The following is a 21,336-nucleotide window of genomic DNA, read 5'->3' on the forward strand; positions in this document are numbered from 1 at the left end:
ACGTACCGATGCCGAGGTGGATGTGGTTCATCAACTTCCTGAAGACGGTCAATCAACTGCGTGCCAGGTCTCACCAGCAGCACAGGTCAAACTTGGTCTGATCCGGACGGGTAAGGTCACATCACGTGATCAGATCTCTACGTCACGTGTTCTTTGTGTGCTGACAAAATGTTTGCTCTTCGCCCCGTGCGAAGTCCTCCACCTTTCGAAGCCAATCTCAAGGCCAATCACAACCGCTTCGATCCCTTCTTCAGTCGTGAGTCAGCTTGTCAACACTCTTGACTAGCAAAGTCACGATACCCCTGCATACGGCTGTTCCAAGGCGATACGCGCATCGGACCTCATAGTCAAAAAATAAGCAGCATCCACATCGCTCCGCCAAGATGTCTGCCAGCGCCAAAGCTCTTCACGGGCGCTTCATTTCTCTCGCCTCGGCATGGCCCCGAGACCCTTTACGACCCACGGCCCAATTTGGTCTATCCATCCGAGCCGCAGCAGACCGAGCATTCTTGGTTAGCCCGCCCTCGGAGACACAAGACATCATGGACGGCAAGCTGCCCAATGCGCGCAACGGAGTTGGACACGCTGCGGCGAAGGGAGAGGTCGGCGCTGGGTCGGAGGTTGCCAAGTTCAAGCAGCTCAGTGCGGTCGAAGAGAGCAATGCGGAGAGAGCATTGTCGGTCTTGCAAGCGTTGAAGGATGGATCTGCAAATTCTGAGGTGCGTGCAAGGGCCTTGTGTTCGCAGACCTGAGGACGCGGTCCGAGGTTCGTGTGTCGCACGTTTCATGCAGCACGGCTTGCCAACTTCCTCGCCCGCCCCCATATCTTTCCACAGTACCCCACTCCAAGCTCCATTTTGAGACCGGCTTCGCATCCTGAATACTACGATCAGCTGCTCCAGACGATCCAAAAGGCTTCACAAGGTCAAGATGTCAGCCCAAGCTTTGGGCAGCGGGTCAAGCTTTTTTTCGGGATGAGGTGAGAGGTCACCCTTACAAGGGAACAACGGGCGATGCGCATAGGATTCAAGTCATATAAGGTTGCAGGCCACCGACAGAGTGTGAAGGACTCCTGAGTTGGGGCGCTGAATACTGCGTCACCTTGTCACAAGCAAGAAGGAGGGAAGATGCCTGTTATGTGTTTCCCAGACGCGATGTATAGCCTTACCCACCTCCTCTGCAGGCTGATGCTGACATATGAGGCACATCAGCTACGCTGTGCCTGCAATGCTCGTTGACTTCTGATTGTAGGCGTTCCAAATTCATGTCAATTGTGTCAGACCAATTCGAAGGATGCAGCGTTCCGATATCCATTTCGTCCAAATGTTCGGCTTGGCTCGTTACATTGAGCTAGGTGAGGCAGCCGCACCACCAGCTCAGGCTTGCCCGACCGTTCCTCGATCGCCTTCTTGATGGCTTCCAGCTTGTTCACTGTCCTTTTGACCCGAGAATTTGCGTTCAGCGAGAAACATGGCCCTCTCGACTCTCCTCATTTCCGCCTTGTCCATCTTTCTAGCCCTCTTAAGCCTCAGCACAGCTCTCATTCTGCTTCGCCTCTCTGCCCTCCTCCTATTCCTTTCCACAGTACCCGCACCCCGATACGACTTGCTGCCCACATTCACCACCTTCAAGGATCGACCCTTGAAGGCTCGCTGCTCGTCGAGCGAGAGCGGAACGGACGAGGTTTGCTCTAGTTCTCCAGTCTCGCGATCCCGAATGTACTCGGGCTTGGATGAGGGCATCGCGCTGATCTGTGCTTGTCGCTCCTGGGTGGCAGCCTCCAAAGCAGGCCTGAGCACCTCTGGGGGCTGTGGGAGCGTGAAAGGAGAGCGCACAAAATAAAAAGCATGTCAACTTCGGAATCTGTGCAAGGTATACCAGCGTCGCGTTGTGATCGCAATACTCACATCGGAGCCCTCGTCGACCATCTCACGGTGAGGTCCTCTGATATCCAGCACTTCATTCGACTTAGGATTCGACTCCACAGGAACATCCTCATCGATGGCTTGATTCGGATCAGAACTCCTACCATCCGCACCGCCCTTGTTGCTCGGAGCTCTGTAGAGGGGCGAGAGGACAGGCGAGCGGAATTGGGACGCATCGCTCGCTCCTCCCGATTCTGCTGCAGCTGCACGCTCCTGTAAGCGAAGCTTGGCAGGTTTCGCAGCTGAGCCCAGGATCTGTTCCATTGAGGCTGCGAAGTGCGTCTGTAGAGGTTGACCCTGTGGCGCGATGGATACCAAAAGCAGCAAATGGAGAAGATTCGGTCAGCATCGACGTGCTTGCTGCGCGAAAGGACTCCGTGGCTCCTTTGCGCGGTGATTTGCTAAGGGCTCAGAGCCGCTGTGCAGTTCCTCCTTTGTGATCCCGGCATTTGTCACTTGGAAACCCGCGTTGCGCTCAGAGTGTTCAAAGGCTGATTTATAACCACGTAAAATGTGTGTCTTCAAGACTAATCGTAAAAAGATCTCATCACTGTGCCACGCCTTGCCTTCCCTTTCTTCGTTCCAAACTCCGCCACGTCCCGAGACAGCACTTGAGCTCCACTCACATGAGCAGTGAATTCTCTTTCGAGGGCACAGAGACGGAGCACGGCTTCGACGCGCTCGATGGATACGCCGAAGCGAGAGCTTATCTCTCGAGCTGATCCAGTGTCCCGTGGCGAAGCTTGATGTTGTGCCCACATCTCGTCGCGGATGTGACTGGCGATTGGCGGAGAAGGGTTGAAGGTCTTGTTCAGTGGAAAGGGCTTCGAGGTGAGAAAAGCGGTATGGCTTGCGTCAGCATATCTGCCGAGCGTTTACTTCATAGCACGAGGTCATCTTCGTTGAGGCGCTTGCTCACTGTATCAGAGATCCAGAAGGGCCCGCGAGTGTCAGAGGGTGGCTGTCTCCACTTCTTTGCATCTTCTGATTTTAGCCATTCCTCGTACGGCGGCAGTCTTCTGGGGGGAGCGCGAGGTTTCCTGGAATCTCTCCCTCTTCCGCCTGCCCCACCCGAGAACCTTCCACTCGCTCCTCCAGGTCCGAATCTGCGACCTGGTCCTGATCTGTTGGAAGAGGGAAAGGTTCGACCGCCAGAGTATGCCCCTGAGCTTGGACCGCCTGCCGAACGTGCTCGGGCAGCTCCACCTTGAGCATCGCGCTGGGCGAAAGAGGACGATCGCTGACCGGAAGGTCTGGATGTGCTGGGGGAAGCTTCCTGAGCTCGACTCGCCTCTGAGGTGTGCAGCGCCCTCCTCGAAAGATCTGTGTATTCCGTAAGAGGCACGCAGGGTGATGTGCGAGTCCTAGCAGCGGCGACAGAAACTAGCGTTCGCCGGAGCGACGCCATGTTGAAGCTTGTAGACATCTTTGATGCAAGACAGCTGGCTTGCCCAGCCAGTCGTGGTGCCGCTTTGAATACCAATGCGAAGGTGCTCCCTTTGCAGGCAGGTTGGGGGCGCGAAGGTCATCCAACGGCTCCGGTCTGTCCAGAAGACTTGAATAGCTGACGCTCACGCTCAAGCGTATATGCTGGGGGCCTGCGAGAAGATTTAGGCACCGCCGCGCGCCAGAAACACGTGGATCCCCGCGCGCGGGCGCGGGCGCGACCGCCCGCTCCGACGAAGTCTTGAGTCTAGCTCCTCAAAATCAGCATTTGAATCTTGAATGTGACGTTCAAGGACTTGAAATGAAGTTGGGCATTACAAACGTGAATGAGCAATTCAGTCGGTCACCTTTCACTTCAATGCGCCCTTCGACTGTCCAGACACCCAAATAGCCTTCAGAACGGAACCATCCAGGTCAGCTCAGCACCATCAGCGCTGACAGCACACACGCTATTGTCCTGAGCATTGTGTTGTGACCTCACTGCTCGTATCGCAGAGCACCGAGCTCCGCATCAGGAACGAACCTGAAGGTCTTACCCCGTCTCCAGCCTCGAACTCTTCGCAGCACCCTCACCCCCTGAAGACACACCGAGTCAAGATGGCGCGCAACAAAGAGAAAGCCCAGTCGATGCTCCATCGTTTCCGAGAAGCGCAAGCTATCGAGTTGGGTCTGGGGTCTGGCGCTACGGGTAGAGGACCGGGAGCGGGAGATAGGAGACCCAGATTGGCTAGTTCGGTCAAGACTCTGAAAGAGTGCGAGAAGTGGAGGAGCGAAGTATTGAGGGAGATCAGTAGAAAAGTCAGCAAGATTCAAGATTGTGAGTAAATGACGTCCAAAGTGGGGCCACGTATGCTCAGAGAGGACTCCATGATGGCTGATGCACATCAAGAGGTGCCGCTCTCTACCTTGCTGTTAATGCTCCCAGTCGGTCTGACAGACTACGAGGTTCGAGATCTGAACGATGAGATCAACAAGCTGATCAGAGAGAAGGGTCATTGGGAGAGCCAAATTGTCAACCTGGGCGGAGCTAACTACAAGCGGGGAGTTCCCAAGATGCTTGACGATTCCGGCAAGGAGGTGCCAGGCACGCGAGGTTACAAGTGAGTTGCGGATGTGTAAGGATTCTGAAGCTCCGCGTGTTTTTGCGCCTTTAGGACTGAATCATTGTTTCTTCGCAGGTACTTTGGTCGAGCCAAAGATCTGCCAGGAGTCAAGGAGCTCCTCTCTCGCACGCAAGCAGCAGAGGACGAAGCTGAGTCTTATCGCGTGTCGCGGTATCGACGCTTCCTGAACCAGCCTGGTTCGTATTACGGCGATGACGACGAAGAAGACACCCCAAGTGCTGGTGGCTCAAACTTGCTGGAAGAGGAAAGAAGAGCTGAAGAGGCGAAGTGGAGGGAAGGATGGGCCGACTTGCTGGAAACTTTGGACGAGGAGTTGCCGGACGACGGAGTGAGCGCTATTCCCAGTCTGCCAAGCCAGAGACCCAAGCGATGGAAAGACATTATCAGTGCGGGCGGACTGCAAGCCTCACCCGCCACGCTGGCCGAGGAGAGCACGTCTACTGAAGGGGCGGCAAGCGCGCGAGGCAAAAGGAGCACAGCGGGCAGGCCTTCCGACTCGGACGAAAAGGGTGGGAAGAGGGCCAGGGGTGAGGATGGAGAACCGCTAGACGGCTCGGAGGCGATCGCCGAAGAGACGCAAGATGTTGAGATGGCTGGTGCTGGTGCAGAGATCTCAGCTAGACCGCCCGAACAAGCCATCACTGCCAACGATGCTTTCTTCGACTTGCTAAGTGCTTTGGACAAGAATGAGCTCAAGACACCAAGCGTACCCGATAGAGGCGTCATAGAGCAATTACTTTTGAGGCAGAGGAAACGAGCGCTAAGGGAACAGTGTGAGTCGTGTCCGCTTCTTCTTGATGCCCCGCGGGCAATGCGCATCCTCCTCACACTTTGCACTTTTCCTCAGACATTGGCTGAATGCAAAGCCCACGAAGTGCATCGCGCATCGGACACTGCCATCCAGTCTTGGTGTGGACGTGCCATGCACAGGTCCTGGACATTGGGGCGCATCAATGAATATCTACACCATCACACCGAGAGAGGACATTTCAGCACGACCGCACGTCACAGGCTCACTCGTCTCTCGCTCGTCTGGCCGAAAGTGTTGGCGAAGATATATTGGTATTGTAGGGAGTCCAATGTTAGAGACGTTGTGGCGATTGCGACGATCTAGGAATACTGTATGCAAAGTACGGCGGTGGATTGAGGGCTAATGTGTAAGATCGACAGGCGAGGGTGCGAACGTGCCCAAATGGGTTGGATCAAGACCTGGCGGATACTCTGGAAGGTCAATATCTTGTCCGTCGCCACGTAAACATCATAAGAAACCCTGATCATGCAGGGAGTCTAGGAACTGCGCGCTCTGATCGTCAGACATCTGTCTATGCTGGGTCCACTTGGACGATTGCGCAAAAGCTTTCAGACGGCTTGAAGATGTGCGTTTGGAAATCTCTGGCGCACCGTGCGCAGGCAGTCTTGGCAACTGCTTCATGTTTCGGCCCTCGTCTCCGCCCGGCGGGGACGGCTGCTGCGGACCGGCATGCGGAGTGTGCGTTGCAGAGGGAGAAGGGAGATGTGCATCTTGTGCTGTGGAGGGGCGTCGAAACCAGCCGGCTTGGGTAGCGGCGGAGCCCACGAAAGGCTGCACATAGTGTCCGGTGGCTGGGCGGGCTTGCAAAGCGAGGTATGCAGCTTTCACTTCTTCGCTCGCTGTCGGTGGTCGTCGAGTGGCCGAATGCTCGCTTGTCTTTGCGCGAGCACGTTGCGAGGAGCGCCGAGGGGAGAGCGAGCGATCAGCGTTGCTGTCGTGGTGTGTCGGCATGTGCTCGACGCCCCCGAATGACGTGTGCACACCAGCAAGTTGGCTCGTCTGAGGTTGGTATCTTGATCGCGATTGGGAATTTGCATCCTCTTGTCCCACTGACGCTCCACGGCGTCGACTTGTGGGGCTACCATGCACTCGAAGTTGAATACCGTACGAAGAGCCAGGCGGAAGCGTTGCCGATTCAGAGCTGAGGGCGGTGGAGGTGAGCAGACCTGCAGACTTTGGCTGGTGCTGGTGGGTAACAAAGGTAGCGTCACGAGGAGGGGAGGCGGGCAAGTCGGTGGACTGGGCGCTGGGGCCGTGCTTTGAGCTGAGACTTGCAAAGCTACGTTTAGCGAGCGCCGCCCGATTCATTTTGAACGGTACGAGATTATGATTTGGAGCGTTCGAAGACACGCCAGGCGCGAATTGCTGGCCTGTAGGCGGATTGCCGTGAAGCGAGCGTGCCGAAGATGTGTCGGAAGGCGCGAGACTCTGTCTGATAGGTCTACTCAAAGCGCCGCTATCGGGGTGTGTCAATGTGACTGGAGAGCTCGCAAGTGGCCTCATGCTACACGAGGTGCCGTCATCTGATGGCGTTCTTGGCATCGTTTCGCCTGCCAGATGGGCAGGTGCGGACGCAGGTGAGCCAATGACCGGCACCGAGTCGATGTTGCTAGCTATCATTTGCTTGCGCATCATGTTCAAAAGTCTGCCTTTGCGAGCTTTGACGGGGTCCAACAGCGTTGCGGAGCATGAAAAGCCGACAGGTCGCAAAATCTGTAACGAGGTAGCGATCGATCAGTACTGGGAAGCGCCAAAGCATGGACTTAGATTGAAAGCTCACCTTTGTTCTCGAGCCAGCGTCAACGTCGACATTGTATGTGAATCTCCAGGCAAGGCTCCCTTTACGCTCAATGCCCGAGACTTCATTCGTACCAACTTGGGCAAGAGAGAGATTCGCCTGGCGCGCCAACAAGTCTCCCTTCATGTCGTCACCAACCGTCAAGTGCCTCAACAAAGCCATCGAAGGAGAGCTGCCCTCGTTCTTGGCTCGAAAAGATATCGCTGTGGGCGTGGAAGGACTCGACGGGTCCACAGCAGGGCCGAACTCCAGAATTCCGAGTTGTTCGTCAGCGCTCACTTGAACACCTCCTTTGGACTTTGGTCTTTTGGGAGTGGCTGGGCGACCATTTGCCGTGATTAGTGAATCGTTGTTGCAGAGGCTTTCCGGAGCGCCAAAGGGATCGTAGTAAAGGTAGGTCATTCTGACGATCTCTCGCTTGCCTTCGTGCTCAAGGTGAAGTGTCAATCCTTCGGCAAGGTGGCTAGCCCACCCGCCTTTGCTCTTGGGACGAGCAGAGGTAGGTCGAACGGGTGCTTTGACAGTACCGTGCTTGCCGAGCTTAGGCGAAGAGATCTGCACAGACCCTGCGAGATGCGTCGTCGACGACTGCGGAGTTTGCAGGATCGAGTGCGAGCAAGATGACGGAGACGACTCGATCGTGTCTGTCCTGCTTGGCCTTCGCGACTTCTTCAGATCAGTCGACGATAAGCCAGTCACGTTGCTGCGAGAAGTTTCGGGTCGCTCTAGAATGCATCTCCTCAGCTCATCGGAATTGCTAGAGGTGTGTCGCCGGTCAGCCTCGCCGAGCGTTCGAGACCTGAAGCGCCCGCCCGACACGGGTCGAATTGGACGGGTTGCGTCGGCCTTGGTAGCTGCGGTCTGGTTCTTCAGCGGCACGGCACTGGACAGAGGTGACGTAGGATGCGCGATCGTTGGAAGGGGGTTAGCCGATGTGTCGGTGGAGTTGAATCGCCAAGCTGCAGCCGCTCGCAGCTTGGGCGTTGATACAGCGCGGAGTCTAGCACTCAGTCCTCGCTTCTTCACCGTGATTGCAGTATCTGTCGAGAGGGTGAACTCCATCTCGGCACTGAAGTCAGAGCGACCGCTACTCGCAGAATGTGGTGGCGTGACGTTCTCGCTCGTGCGCGGTCTGTCCACGTCGCCACGGTGGTGACGAACGGCAGAGGATCGGCTAGCTATTGTCTGTAGAGGAGAAGTAGGTGACCTCGCCACTGGCTTCGATGCTTCTCGTAAAGGCTGGTGATGAGAGGTCCACAAGATCGAGTCTTCGGCCGGTGCAGTAGCAGGACGGCTTTGGGTGCCAAGCGCAAGCGATAGTGTTTGGAACTCCTGCTTGGTCTCAAGCAGCTGCTCATGCGTAGACTCCATCGAAGATCCTGACCGAGAGCTTGCTGAGTCATCGCGTGGCGTGAAGACCTCGATGGACTCCTCGGTTCCGTACGTGGAGGCGGAATGTCGCAGATTCGTTCGTCGTTGAGACGGCGAGCAAGCTATACTGGCCTGTCGAAAGGCGCCGGGAGTATGCTGGCCATGCGTGGGCGAGTCCATGCTGTACGATGGGCTGAAGTATCGCTGTGCCTTGCCATAGAGAGCAGGGTCTGCAGACGCGAGAATTGAACCAGAAGAGCGTCCCTCAGTAACTTTGTGAGGTTCCTCGTTGGCGCGCAATACATCTTGGGCACACCGAGTACCGTGACTTTGATGTGAAGCGTTGGTCGGAGTCCTGAATGCAGAGGATGAAGGCGTGTTCTGGCTCAAGGTGCTGCGTCCAGGCGAAAAGGACCGCGCAGTGTACAACTGGCTGTCGTAGCTGACCGAAATGGGCATGGAAGCGGCGTTGATGTCGCGACGTGGCGAGTGCCGAAGATGATCAAGCTGAAGAGCGGAAGGCCTCCTCTTCTGCAAACGTGTTGGCGTACCTTTAAGTTGGGAAAAAGTGGTGCTCGTCGGTGTAGCAGCTGAAGCCCCGCGAACCTCGCTGGCTGGCAGTGCTCGCGTCGATGTAGGCTCCACGCGAAGCGACTGCGCGTCAGGTACGGTCAAGCTATTTTCTTCCAGGTGCTCAAGGATCTCGAATCGAGGGTTTTGTGCCAATGACTGAAGTGAAGAAGCCGAACTGGAGCTGGCGTTTCGAAGCATGATCCTGGGAGCAGAGTCTGCGGCGCAAGATGCCGCGCCGCTTGAGCGTCGTAGGACGTCCGCTTGTGATGTGGCGATGGTGTCGAGAAAAAATGGGCAGTCTGCTGAGCTCCACAAGGTGGATATGCTACCTGCACGAGACTCGGAGCGGCCAGCTTCGCTGCCGAGCATGGGCGAGGGATTGGCAATGCTCGGTCGCTTGCTGTTCAGACCCAGAGCAGAGCTCTGACCAGAAGACGAGCGATGATCAAGCGAAGAGTCTGCCATGATGATGCCGAGAGCAGCGGTGCCAGAACCGAAAGGAGACTGCGCGTGTGATTGCTCCGTAGTGCGTAGCTGACCGTGTAGAGGTGGGAGGGCGGCGACCACAAAATTTGGAGTTGTAGCGTCTGAACGATACTGCTCGAAGCTGATGGATGGTTGCAAATGTTCGAGTGCTGGGTAGGGTCGAGCGGGCGTCTTGCGTGTCAGTGACTTTTGTACAGCGAAGAGACAGAACTGGGCGTGGCTTTCGACGCTTGTTGAGACAACCCGGAACGCTGCGAAGACGATTGTATAGACAAGAGGGAACGATCAAAGTACACTATCGTTATCAACGCAAAGCCACGAGAAGGGGATCGAGTCTATGCTGTCAGCTCGTGCTGTTGCGGGTATTAGGAGGCGAAAAGCGTTGCCGTGCGCAGTCGATTGGAGTGCCAAGAATGAGATTGAGTTGGTTTGGGACAGTTGCAAACACAACGAGCGAGACGTATCTTCGATGACGCGGACGTGAAAGCGCTGGAAAGTGCCGGTATGTGATGAATAATCGCCGAAAAGACGATGTGATGGGTGTTCCTCGGGAAGGGGAACATCTGGAAACCAGACATTCGACAACTCATAAAGAGGTAGGCAATGCCCTGACGGGTGCGTGGCCATAGGTGACACGAGCAGCTGCTGGATGCGGGCAACGTGCAATCGAGGATCGCGGAAGCTGAGCAGTGAACGCAGAGCAACGGAGAAAGGGCTTAGTTGTCTCTCACTCGCGTCAGACACGGCCCTCATCCGCTTGCTGCAAAGAAGCCAGATGGAGAAGACCGGCAACGAGCTGCTGCTGCTACTCCAACATCGAATACCATATGGACTGACTGGCTGCGCAGCTGATGCCAACGAGGCGAGGACCCCCTTGACCGTTGAGGACCGTTGGCGCGGGCTGTAGCCACAAGGGCCGCTACAGCGCTGGCGGTGCTGCGGGGCTCTAGGCTTGTATCCAGCTCTTCGTGTTCTTGGCCCGTGTTTGGTGGGCACTCAGTAGTCTGAAGAGTGCATGTATGCGTCGTGAGCAGTAGCCCAAAGGGGCGGCTTGAGCGCAGACATATTCATGATTCGAGCTTAGACTGTGCAGTGCGCAAATGGATTCCGAGAAGCAATCTAGGGTTGCTGTAGGGATCGAATCGGCCCTGACGTTGGTGCGTGCCGTCCTATCTGGGACGCTGACACTTGTGAGCAAAAGCGACAGCATGGGCGCGAGATGGGACCGATTCAGATGTGAGATGCGATTGCAGGAGTACGGCACGCGCGTACGCGACGGCTAGGGGTCTGTCTGCATGTCGGGGAGCAGTGCCTCGTTCCAAATTGGTATCATCCAGGGACAGTCAAGAGTCGTAGGAAGAGTGAGTGACTGGTGCGTGCTCAAGCTGTTGTGGTGCTACTCGATCGATCAGGATCAAGACTCGTGACTCACACTGTGTGCGCGCCCTAGTCCGCACGAGCTTAAGCGAGAAGGGAGAGATTCAGCTGTCGCTGAAGTCAGAAGAGAACTATATCGACTCGCGCTAGTATACCCGATCACGAATGCACGAGATGAGTGAGGGCTTGCGGCCCGCTCAAGCATGCTGCAGCTACAGGCCCTACAGGCCCTTCAAGGCCTCAATCATATCCTCTTCCGGCCCATCAGGAACGATGATGAAGACGTTTGTGAGACAACACGCGTCATTTTCGCAATCGCTCTGCAAGATGTCCGCACCGCCATGGTCATGGCAGCAGCAGCTGCTCTGTCGCTAAACCGGTACATGCGCACATGGACAGCATACAAGGGCAGTAATAATCGTGAACAACGTGAGCGCGTGCGCACGCGCATGCGCATGCGCAGCGTGCGTGCAAGTCTGCTGCTGCTGCTGCTGCTGCTGCTGCTGCTGCTGTGCGCGCTGAACCGTTAATTGCGGCCTGCAGGTGCCCTTGCAGTCAGCAGCAGCAGCGAGCGGGTCGAATTGATCAAAGAGGGTCTTCAATCACACCTGATGCCGAGAGAGGCAAGCGTGATCAGCAATCGAAGGAATGCTGGGCTCGCCTTTGACGCTGGATGCGATTCACATTCAGATGGAGCACAATTAAGCGTCGCATAACGTCGGTCGTAGGTCGCGGTCAAGAGAAGAACACGAGCTCATGGTCAGCGCGCGCGCTCGACTCGACCGTGACACATCGGAGAGCAAGTCGTGTCAGACGTCTGATGACGATCGATGCGGCCTCAAGTTTCACATTCAGTGATTCAAATCGCGACACAGCAAGCCTTGGCACGCGTTGACAGCTTTACGGGCAAGAAAGAGTACGAATGGCGCGAGTAAAGAGATCGAAGCTGCGATCACGAACCATATGCGTATTCAGAGTCCGACAGCAGCAGCCATGCAGACACCTGAGCTGGATTCAGACGAGAGCAATGCTCGGCCTTCTTATAGCGCCATATATATTTGTCGTCTACCGTCAAGGCTCGAAACCTTTCATGGACAGTCACGAGTATTCGAGATTCAGATTGCGTGCAGCGAGATGGCGAGTTTGCGAATGGCCGAGCATGCCAAAGTGCGGAGTAAAGATATTGGTGAGGTGCAGCATCAGAGGCGAAAAGAGGGGATGACCGCTTGAGCGTGGGAACTTCGTTGAGGTCACGCTTGCGCGTTTGGCCAAACACAGAACGCGCCTATGAGAGAGCACTTTCTCACTGCCTATTGGTGACTCTGTGCGGCCCAAGAATCGCGTCGCGAACGCGTGAGGGCCGCGAAAGACGCGGACTTGAGCTTCGACCCCTTGCAGCACCACACACTTACGTACAACAGTCTGCCAAACGGAAGTCCGAGGTCCACAACTTATCTCGGATTTCCATGCTTATGGATAGCGCGAGCTTCGCCTTGCATGCATCGAAGCAGCACACAGTACGCGAGTCGAGCGAGCAGTGAGTCAAGTCAACATCCCAAACGTTGGGGGATGGAAGTTCGGGTCCAGTCTTGTGGTCTGCATTGACGAAACTTGAACGTCAACGGTCTCCAGCAGGGCAAATCCGCGTCGACTGCTTCACAAGAGCGACATGATGAGCGAAGCACACCCAGCTTACATACTTAGAATCGCTAGCAAATGGAGACAAGGTACATATGGAGACGGTTGGCAAGATTGGCTGTGGTGAGGCCCCCAGGAAAAAGTGCGTCGAAGAGCAGATGACTCGGTCTGAGCAACGTGTGAATCGAAGGGTATAAAGAATACGTGAGTGGGCATAGTGGAGAAAAGGAGCTGATTTGAAGTCAACTCGGACGCAGTGGAGTTTACAAGAAACCACTCTCTTGCAGAAGGCGCGCGATCTTCTCGTCTTCTCGTTCGCGGGGCTCCAGGCGGAGACTCTGCTCGAACAGCTCGTCATCACCTCGGCTGTCCATCATGCTGTCTTCGATGAACTTCTGAATTGGCTGAACGGGCGTCAGATTGTACGGCGTACTCTGGTAGATCATGATCTCCCCGATCTTCTCAGCAGTCATCTGACGCTTGCTGAAGTTGATGAGCCGCTCGTCAGTCTTGAGATGATCAGAGTTGCCGTCTTCGATGAATGTCAGATCCGTGAGGTAGACTCCCAAGAATGGAACGCATGGCGGATTGAGCTGGCGCAAGGTGTGTCGGTAACGCGAGAAGTTCTTCGTAGGGGCGAGAGTCACCTTCATGTTCTCGAACATTGCCAGGTGTCGCTGGTTCACCGCGTCCCAGGTTCGGCGCAAGCGGTTGAGAGCAGCGTTGTTCAAGCCGGAGTAGATCGCCATCATTGACGAAAAGTTGTTGAGAGCAAAGCATCGGTCGGCAATCGCGACAAAGTGTTTGACGTAAGCAGCGCGTTTCTTGAGATCCTCCTGAGTCAATACACTTTCGGACACCCAACCGCTCACGCGGTTGTTTGCGCTGATGGAGTCTCGAATGCCCTTTGCGATCGTCTCGCCATTCGACTGAGACCAGGCTTTCCCCAAGCATTCGACTGGCCTGATCTGATTGTACAGTCTGCTGTCGATGAGTGTGAGCTGACGCGCCATCTCGAGAGGGTCAATCTCGAGGAACTTGACTTTGCGCGAGTTTTTGGGCACGATGGGTTGCGGCGCAGAGGTGGGCATGACCATTTTGCGAATCATTTGCTCCCCGTCGCCTTGCTTGCGCTCTACCAGCCTGATCAGGAGCTTCGAGGGCGTCTCCATGGGCAGCGACTGTGCCATTTCATCAAGAGCGAATTCCTTGATGCGCTTCAAGTGATCGTCATCTTCTCCCTCGTAGAAATGTGACTCAATCCACGATTTGAGCACGTTGAACACCCTAACAATGAAAGATGTGGTTCAGCAAGGCAGCATGACCTCACGCCGAGATTCGTTGTAGGACTCACCTCAAGCGGATGGGCGTCTGCTTCTTCTCCGTCCATACCGTCTGTTCCTCAGGCGACAGCCCAGGGGGCATCCGTATCCGAAAGCGCGCAAAGAGCAGATCGAGGAAAGTCTCAGTCGTTGTGAAAGATCGATAGGTCATCAAGAAGGTGTTGTTGAAGGTGGGATCGAACGTATTGTGCATCGTCAGGCGCTCCATCAAGGCTCCCAGCGTAGCACCCTTTACCTGGCCAGTCGCGTTAAAGACTAAGTCCTGAGGAGCATAGTCGGGTTCCAGGAACCATGGGATTTCTTCGGTGGGCTTGCTGCTGACAAGGCTAGGCGTGTGGCTCGCAGCGGTGCTAGAAGCATGCGAAGAGTCGGCGGTCGCTTTAGAAGCAGACGCTTCACTCTGGGAAACGCCAGGTGGCGGCACCAAGGGATCGTCGCCGAAGAAGCGCTTCATCTTACTGGCGCTCTTGGACCTCGCAGCCTCGAGGGAGTCGCTGTCGGCAGTGCCATCGGTACCGCGACGGGGCAAGAACTTTGAAGAAGAATCTTGAGATCCTACAGAAACACCCGTGGTGACGGAGGTCGAGCGCGTGCGCATGCCCATACCACTGCGAACGGACGGCGCCATGGAAGACTTGCTAGAGCCCGCAGCAGGCGTCCGCGGCTCAGCGCGATTAGCGACGGGACCGTTTGGCACTGACAGTCCTGGTCCTAGATACATGACCTCGTCCCCCGCGGTTTCTCCACTACTCTGGGGTCCGTCCTTGACGGCAATATGCACATTCTCGGTACCATACACCTTTGAACGCGCTCCTATGCTCTGCATCGACTCGCTGGCCTGCTCTTCCGCGATGTCTGATATGTCGTGCAGCAGGCCAAGCTGGCGTTGCATCAGGTTGGACAGTGCTCGAGCGTGGAGCAGCATCCGTTCCATCAAGTCGCTGTCAAGGCTTGTCGACGATGGCTCGGTCGAAGCATCTTGCGCGTCCATCATGAGATTGGAGCTACAATCGTAAGCACCCTGCTTGACGCTTGAAAGTGCATGCAGTGCAAGTCGGGCATTGACAACGCTGACCATGAGTCTGCGTCGCTCATCGTCGGCTTCGTCACCCTCGGATGCAGCGGGGCCATCAACGTCGATGACGCCAGCCACGTCGAGCTCTTCGACCAGTGTCATAATGGTACCGAAGCGTATCAGAATAAACTTGACCTGGGAGAGGAGCATTTGAATGCCCGGCCGGCTCAAGCGTTGTGCTGCGGCGTCAGCTTTCAGGCCAAAAGGCATTTGCGATGAACGTGGGCTCCGATCCGCTTGGGGTGCGCCTCCACTCTGTATGATTCGGGCGAGCTCATCGAGCTGACGATTGAGGTCGTCGTGATGCGATTGCAGGCGCTCGTCCAGCACTCTGTTGTTAAGAAGCTGAGTTGGTCTTCGGCGCATTGCCACTTTGCCGGAGGCTAAGGCGTTTTGTGCATCTCGAGTAAGCTCGAACGGGTTTTGAAACGAGCCCATTGACTCTGCACGAAGAGCGGCAGCTTCGGTTGCGTTCGGAAGGACGAAACCGGATCCTCGCCATCCTGCGGCGCTGCCACCTCCCAGTAGCTCAAGTCCGATGCCGGCAGTGCCTTTACCACTAACAAGCACGCCTTGGACTCTGCGGGCCCATGGTGCCGTAGCGGCCGAGTGATTGCGCGCATTCTTTGCCTGGTAGAGCTCTATTGCGAATGCACCGAGTACCCTTCCGAGCTCGATAGCTTCTTCTCGAACGCGTTGGCGGTAGTTTGTGAGCTTTTCCACGAAAGCTTCTTCCCGCTCTGGATTACGAATGGCCGCCGTCTCTGGTGCAGGCTGCTCGATCACCGCGCGTACGGAAAGCAGAAGTTTGGAGACGATAGCTGTAACTTTGCTGGCGGATATGGAGAGCGACGGGGGCGTCGGTATCGCTTGCTGAAATGCCGTAGCTATCGCCGCTTCTTCATGCGTAGCCCCTTGCACCCGGTTGTTGACTGCCGCGATTGCTGCTTGCAGCGCATGAAGAGCGGACGTTGGCGCTTGGCTGTCAAAAAGGCTCACGAGCTCGGACAAGCTCGAGAGCTCTGATTGGGCCATGCCAAGTGCACACGCAGCGTATAGTACATCACGAACAGCGTGCACGGCATCTCGTGTGGCGATGCCCAACCTTGTTGTCTCGTGGAGGAGGCTGCTCGATGTTGATCCGTGGCGGTGGTCAAGCTCGCTTTTGCCGTCAACACCGATGGGCTCAGCAGCGATGGATAGGACCATGCCAATGAGCTTATCGGCGTGATCTACCAGCAGCTTGGTGGAAGTGGGTGGAGGCGCGTCGAGCGCATGTTGTAGCTCCAAAGCTTCCTGCTCGTCGCTCAGCATCGAATGTGGTGCGTCAAGAAGCGAAGTGGGTGCAACTATACTCTTGGTGCGCTGTTTGGCCTCATAGGCTAGGTGAGGTGACTTTCCGGGCAAGGAGGCAGCAGTAGCGTCCCATTCCAAGTCGCCGGATCGCGACCCCGACCTACTTCGCTGAGTATCTGCTCGTGTCTTGCGACCGCCAACCTCGTCCGCGAGTTCCTCCAAGGACTCGAGAGAGCCTGTGCGCGGATCTGAACGGAGGGTGCGCAGAGCTTGTGGTGGGGCATCATAGCGTGATTCTTGTGTCTCCACGTTGTAGTAGAAGAAGGAACGTTCGTCGCTGCTCAATCGAAGCTTCCAGGGTCTAAGGACATCCGCGGGATTTGGCATGGCTCCAATTGGATTGCGTTTCGCAAGGGTGGCAGTATTTGCGCTGTTCACAGTGTTGGAGGACGACATCGACCCGTTGCGCAAGCGTTCTGCCTCTCGTTTCTGCACGGCAGTAGTGCTGGATCCTTTGGAGGCCAACACGGCCTCGGCGTTGCTTCCCGAATAATCAGAGTGATAGGTCTCATCCTCGGAGGTCTGATTACTGCTGCCAGCAAACGCATCTGCACCTTCAAGAGGAATCTCAGAGACCTCTGCCCCTGTGCGAACGTTGACATAGACAATCTGAAGCAACACAGAAGATTGCCTGTCAGCTACAGTCGCCGCACTGCCCCTTCAGCTAGTCATACTCACCTCGCCTCTCGGTGTGAGCTTTGGAAGCCAACTTTCCGCCTCATCCTTCGCACCAGCTTGCCTTCGCCTGGAACCCGAAGTGCCCGCATACTCTCTCGGGGTGCTCGCGGCGGATTCCGATGGTGAGCCCGATCTCGCACCGACATTCGTAGCAGCGCGAGGTCTCAACTGCGCGCCAGCTTGGTTACCAGCAACGCCGATGCTCTGAGATCGCAATCGGTCGCGCTCTCGGTCACTAGGTCCAGCACGCAGGGTTTGCTTGTAGGCTGCAAAGGCTGCCACAGCGTGAGGATGGTCCGCTTCGGTCATGCTAGTTGCCGCGCTACGAGACTGTTGCAAGCTGAGGTCTGTCAAGCTGGTCCCAGCCCCTACGCTATCAAGACCACTGGCTTCGCTCATTCGACTCCTTCTGCGCGCCGCCCTTAGAGCCGAGATAGATTCAGAACCTTCCTGACGATCGGGCCCGCCGTGCATTGCAGCTTCCGCAAGCTGTTCAAAGGCGTCTCCTCCGTCCTTGCTGGCGTCGCCTTGGTATGCCATGAGTTGTTGCATGCCATCTAGCTCCGAGTCGATGCCTAATCTTCTGTATACGCTGGACACATCGCGGAGCCTGCCTTCGTCATCCAGGTCGCCCTCTCTATCGTCTAGCTCATCCTCGGCCGATCCTATCAGATAGCCTTGAGCACGTAATTCTTCCTGCGCCTCTTCTTCGCTGATGACCTCCACGTAGTTGCTCGGGAACCACCCTCGGATGTCTTCTCCCATTAGTCCGTCCCACCAACCGCTGTCGAGCTGAGTGAGCACCTCTATGAGTTGACCTTTCTCAAATGACAGTGAGCTGGAATCTGGGGAGGCGAAGTCGTACATCGCCCGCACGAAGAAGCTGCCACCTTCCCTCCTGCGCTCCTCGTAAGGAGGCGGGGGACCACCTTCCTCGGGTGCTGCCATTGTGACGTGCGCGCAGCCGCGCAGACCTGCGAGACTGCGTCAGAAGAAGCGCAGAGGACGCCGGAAGAGACAGGCGTGTCGGATGTTGGCGAGACTCCTTCACAGCAGTGAGTGGATAGCGAGTGAGGGAACGGGAACGCGGTGGGGTAGTGCTCTGGGCGATCACGCGCTTTGTGAGAGAAGGGTGCTGCTTTGCTGCTTGCACTCACACTCTATAGACGCTTGATGAGAGCGTCTGCGCGTGAACCGCCTTGATGGCTGGTCCAATCCCTACGCGAGTCCGTGAGTCAAGAGTCGAGTCGCGCTTTCTCACAGAGCAAAGATTCAAGCTCCGGCACGCATACATCCACTTTTCACTTTAAAAGGGCACGGCAGCGACCATTTCAAGAATCCTCTTGCGTGTCTTACAACTCCATTTAAAGTCGAACCCGACCTGCGCGCGGGCCCGCTGCAACCAGCAGGCAAACAATAATCAAGAATTAATCAACCATCACAGGGAGCCGCGCATCTCGCGGCAGCATGCAGCGCGGGGGGGGGGGGGGGGGGGGGGGGGGGGGGGGGGGGGGGGGGGGGGGGGGTTGCGACTGTCGGCTCACACCCATGCACAACGCCTGGCAGTGATTGAGACCGAGCGCAGTGAGTCGCGAGAGCTCCTGATCACGGTGGGGTGAGTGTCAGGGATGTGTACGTTCCTTCTACATCGGAAGAAGAGGTGGGTGGAGGAAAATGGCACAAATCAGGCGCCTCATCAATAATGACTCTTAGACCGCCTTGATCGATGCCATTCACGTCCCCAGCACAAGATCCCGCTCGTGTGACGCTGAAGCAACCATCGTGGCCAGGCACGAGACTCGTGGGTCACGCTACACACGCTCGTGTCCGACTCGAATGCCGACCTTTGGCCTATTCTGGGAAGCAGAATCTGGGTTGCGTGACAACTGCAAGGCATATACACAGCGATGGCAGGTCCTAACGTGCGGCCGGCGCTGTCGTGCTCGCTAGCTGGACGGAATCAGATCGGCGCCACGAATGGCATCGCGGACGCCTAAATTCCCCATCGAGCTCTCATGCTCAGCGGAGCGGTACTTTGCGCCATCGGGCATCGCTGTCTATACTTGTGACTGGTGACTTACTACAGCAAAGGAGCGATCAGCCAGGCATGTGAAGCCAAGTGAATCCTCAATAATCACTCGCCTGGCCGAGTACCGGTACAATAGTAGAGTTGAGTACATCTGCCAGATGCGCAAACGTGAGTATCGAAGCGGGCACGCGAGCTGACCTTGGGCCTGTCGCTTGCATGAGAGGACATCGGAGCGTGGGAATCGACGCTACGCACATGGCTCAAGAAGAGCGTTAGTCATCGAATCCCCATCATCTCTACGCAACGGTCTCAACTCTCACCAAGGGAATGGATACACCGCACTCGCAAGGTCTTTGAAGATCACGCGCAAAGGCCAAGACTGGAGTGATGACGCCCATTTAGATGATTCCACCCTCTGCTGATGTTCGAGATTCGTTTCCAGGAGAAGGACACACTGATCACGTGGCAGTGGGCGTAGTCAGCATCAGACTCGACCGCTAGTCTTGAGTCAAGACGATCGGGTGACTCACGACTCACGACCTGCCTTGGGGCCAAAGGGATCCTCACTCACTCATTTCTACTCATCCAGAAGTCGCAAGGGACGGTCGGGTCCGATGCGGCTCTGCTGTGCTACTTCTCAGGTCAGGTGCACGATTCATCGGCAGACAATCACATATCGTGGCCTCCGGCTCACGCTAGTCTGCGGAAAACCAGATGAGAGTCTGCTCTGCTTACACTAAGTCCCTGGAATATCTCGCCACGAGCCAAAGCGAATGCTCTTGCCACCGCCTCCTCGTCGAGAACATGACAAGGCTCGCGGCAGTTGCGCACATATCGCGTTTGTCGGGCAAGACTGGTCTCGCTCTAATCAGCGCGTGCACGCATGTGACTTTGGTCTGTCGTCGACTTCGGAACATGGTGATTTGGGTTGTCGTAAAGTGTGTACCTGCCTTGACTCGTGCAGGAGAACGGCAGGCATCGCTCCAATGTGGTCCAACGATACGACCGCGTGACACTTTAGTCGCAGTCGCGCGTGCTGATCCAGCTTGTTGAAGCGGCGCTTGTACTGTGACGATCGGGCTGACCCGACATCCGCAGAAGAGTAATTTCAAATCCACCCACGACTAATTAGTTCGAAGTAGAGCGTGTGCAGTCTATTACATCGCGAAGCGGCAGGCGCTCCTGACACAGGGAGCTAGCACACTCAAGGTGATGTCTCTACATTTGTCTAAGGGCTGGAGTGCCTCAAGCTGCAGCAGGATAGGAAAAGATCGTGTGCCAATGCGCATTCGGTGATTGAGTGATTTATGCTGTGCTGCGCTTTCGCCTATGCAATACGTAGCCTCGTGTCAAAGGCGCTAAGGGAAGAGGAGAGACGTCCGTCGCATGATTAGCATCCGAAGCTAATGTTTGGCACGCTAAGACGTCTTATTGAAACGTACAGCCTCTTCCAATGTGGACCATGGCATACCTCCGAAATTGAGGGCACCGAGCCAAAATGAAATGGGGTTGTTGGCTTGCACGCCGCACACATAGGTACAGTCACGCACTGTACCGCGCACACTGTATACAGTCACGAGTGCTTTGCGCCAGACTTTGACCACCAGGATGCTAAAGCGAGCGCATGAGTTCCTGCCTCCCAAGACCGGAATTCTGTACCAGCAGTTACTTTAGTCAGGTCTCGCAAGGTGGCAAAAGTCAGCGTCACGAGTGCGGGGAAGCACAACGGCACAACCTGCGCTTGGCGAGAACTTGCTTCCAACCAAACAGAGCTTGCGGGGCATGGCGGGACATTCATGCACCATGTACTCGCACTACAGAAGCTTTCTTTTCCGGGTCTTGGGCGGCTGATGTGGCGGGCGGACTAAGGCAAAATTTGACGGTGTGGTCCAGCTCTTCCTGGCGCACGATACTCTGCCGCCGCTCGGAATGCCAGAAAGCTCCGTGGATGCCGGTGCGGGTGAGGGTGGGGATGCGCATGTGAAACCTCATTGTCCGCTCCAAGCAAGCCTTGGTGTGTGGTGCGTGCCGCGCTTCAGCGATCACGATCGTGGACACACCGTGTAGGTACGTAGTGCATGTTCACGCGCAGGAAAGGAAACAGAATAGTGAGCAGCCACACTTGACCCCACTCGGGCGGACTGCAGAGCCATTCAGCATAGCATTTGGTTTTGCGTGTCTCGCACGCCGCTCAGACTTCAACAGCCTTCCTGCAAGCAATGGTATCAAAGATTTGGCCATTGAACATTCCCGCGGAAGGAGAGGACAAAGCGGGAAGCATCAGGTCAAATGTAAATTCACGGTAT

General features: G+C 56.1%; 6 protein-coding genes across 6 annotated transcripts; 2 read left to right on the forward strand and 4 right to left on the reverse strand.

The window, feature by feature from the left end:
- Window positions 1-231: 231 nt before the first annotated feature.
- Window positions 232-1,298, forward strand: IE81DRAFT_321487 (hypothetical protein). The gene is made up of 2 exons (XM_025513354.1): window positions 232-719; window positions 837-1,298. Exons 1-2 carry the CDS (start codon window positions 384-386, stop codon window positions 981-983), a joined length of 483 nt encoding a protein of 160 aa, XP_025371490.1. The 5' UTR covers window positions 232-383; the 3' UTR covers window positions 984-1,298.
- On the reverse strand, window positions 1,009-3,460 carry IE81DRAFT_321488 (hypothetical protein). The gene is made up of 4 exons (XM_025513355.1): window positions 2,845-3,460; window positions 2,552-2,749; window positions 1,908-2,222; window positions 1,009-1,808 (listed from the first exon to the last, which is right to left on the reverse strand). The coding sequence occupies exons 1-4, from the start codon at window positions 3,331-3,333 to the stop codon at window positions 1,377-1,379; spliced, it is 1,434 nt and encodes a 477-aa protein (XP_025371491.1). The 5' UTR covers window positions 3,334-3,460; the 3' UTR covers window positions 1,009-1,376.
- Window positions 3,461-3,672: 212 nt separating this feature from the next.
- Window positions 3,673-5,412, forward strand: IE81DRAFT_321489 (Isy1-domain-containing protein). The gene is made up of 4 exons (XM_025513356.1): window positions 3,673-4,188; window positions 4,297-4,471; window positions 4,550-5,268; window positions 5,343-5,412. The coding sequence occupies exons 1-4, from the start codon at window positions 3,969-3,971 to the stop codon at window positions 5,351-5,353; spliced, it is 1,125 nt and encodes a 374-aa protein (XP_025371492.1). The 5' UTR covers window positions 3,673-3,968; the 3' UTR covers window positions 5,354-5,412.
- Window positions 5,413-5,681: 269 nt separating this feature from the next.
- IE81DRAFT_30434 (hypothetical protein) lies at window positions 5,682-9,666 on the reverse strand. The gene is made up of 2 exons (XM_025512295.1): window positions 7,087-9,666; window positions 5,682-7,019 (listed from the first exon to the last, which is right to left on the reverse strand). The coding sequence occupies exons 1-2, from the start codon at window positions 9,511-9,513 to the stop codon at window positions 5,754-5,756; spliced, it is 3,693 nt and encodes a 1,230-aa protein (XP_025371493.1). The 5' UTR covers window positions 9,514-9,666; the 3' UTR covers window positions 5,682-5,753.
- On the reverse strand, window positions 9,667-10,384 carry IE81DRAFT_30467 (hypothetical protein). The gene has a single exon (XM_025512307.1). The coding sequence runs from the start codon at window positions 10,285-10,287 to the stop codon at window positions 9,820-9,822; it is 468 nt and encodes a 155-aa protein (XP_025371494.1). The 5' UTR covers window positions 10,288-10,384; the 3' UTR covers window positions 9,667-9,819.
- A 2,203-nt stretch (window positions 10,385-12,587) lies between these two features.
- IE81DRAFT_310879 (hypothetical protein) lies at window positions 12,588-18,214 on the reverse strand. The gene is made up of 3 exons (XM_025512429.1): window positions 17,002-18,214; window positions 13,904-16,932; window positions 12,588-13,836 (listed from the first exon to the last, which is right to left on the reverse strand). Exons 1-3 carry the CDS (start codon window positions 17,947-17,949, stop codon window positions 12,813-12,815), a joined length of 5,001 nt encoding a protein of 1,666 aa, XP_025371495.1. The 5' UTR covers window positions 17,950-18,214; the 3' UTR covers window positions 12,588-12,812.
- Between the last annotated feature and the right edge of the window lie 3,122 nt (window positions 18,215-21,336).

The sequence above is a fragment of the Ceraceosorus guamensis genome (genome assembly GCF_003144195.1).
Source record: "Ceraceosorus guamensis strain MCA 4658 unplaced genomic scaffold IE81scaffold_12, whole genome shotgun sequence".
Classification (NCBI taxonomy): Eukaryota; Fungi; Basidiomycota; class Exobasidiomycetes; order Ceraceosorales; family Ceraceosoraceae; genus Ceraceosorus; species Ceraceosorus guamensis.

What these genes read in the sequence shown, in the direction of transcription:
- IE81DRAFT_321487 (XM_025513354.1), top strand. Translation starts at nt 384, where the DNA reads ATGTCTGCCAGCGCCAAAGCTCTTCACGGGCGCTTCATTTCTCTCGCC. An exon ending in ATGGATCTGCAAATTCTGAG is followed by an intron (nt 720 to 836) that starts GTGCGTGCAAGG and finishes ATCTTTCCACAG; the next exon opens with TACCCCACTCCAAGCTCCAT.
- IE81DRAFT_321488 (XM_025513355.1), bottom strand. Translation starts at nt 3,333, where the DNA reads ATGGCGTCGCTCCGGCGAACGCTAGTTTCTGTCGCCGCTGCTAGGACT. An exon ending in AAAGAGAATTCACTGCTCAT is followed by an intron (nt 2,223 to 2,551) that starts GTGAGTGGAGCT and finishes ATCGCGCCACAG; the next exon opens with GGTCAACCTCTACAGACGCA. An exon ending in TGGTCGACGAGGGCTCCGAT is followed by an intron (nt 1,809 to 1,907) that starts GTGAGTATTGCG and finishes ACGCTCCCACAG; the next exon opens with CCCCCAGAGGTGCTCAGGCC.
- IE81DRAFT_321489 (XM_025513356.1), top strand. Translation starts at nt 3,969, where the DNA reads ATGGCGCGCAACAAAGAGAAAGCCCAGTCGATGCTCCATCGTTTCCGA. An exon ending in AGTCAGCAAGATTCAAGATT is followed by an intron (nt 4,189 to 4,296) that starts GTGAGTAAATGA and finishes TAATGCTCCCAG; the next exon opens with TCGGTCTGACAGACTACGAG. An exon ending in CCAGGCACGCGAGGTTACAA is followed by an intron (nt 4,472 to 4,549) that starts GTGAGTTGCGGA and finishes GTTTCTTCGCAG; the next exon opens with GTACTTTGGTCGAGCCAAAG.
- IE81DRAFT_30434 (XM_025512295.1), bottom strand. Translation starts at nt 9,513, where the DNA reads ATGGCAGACTCTTCGCTTGATCATCGCTCGTCTTCTGGTCAGAGCTCT. An exon ending in ACGCTGGCTCGAGAACAAAG is followed by an intron (nt 7,020 to 7,086) that starts GTGAGCTTTCAA and finishes ACCTCGTTACAG; the next exon opens with ATTTTGCGACCTGTCGGCTT.
- IE81DRAFT_30467 (XM_025512307.1), bottom strand. Translation starts at nt 10,287, where the DNA reads ATGAGGGCCGTGTCTGACGCGAGTGAGAGACAACTAAGCCCTTTCTCC.
- IE81DRAFT_310879 (XM_025512429.1), bottom strand. Translation starts at nt 17,949, where the DNA reads ATGGCAGCACCCGAGGAAGGTGGTCCCCCGCCTCCTTACGAGGAGCGC. An exon ending in AGCTCACACCGAGAGGCGAG is followed by an intron (nt 16,933 to 17,001) that starts GTGAGTATGACT and finishes GTGTTGCTTCAG; the next exon opens with ATTGTCTATGTCAACGTTCG. An exon ending in CAGACGCCCATCCGCTTGAG is followed by an intron (nt 13,837 to 13,903) that starts GTGAGTCCTACA and finishes TTTCATTGTTAG; the next exon opens with GGTGTTCAACGTGCTCAAAT.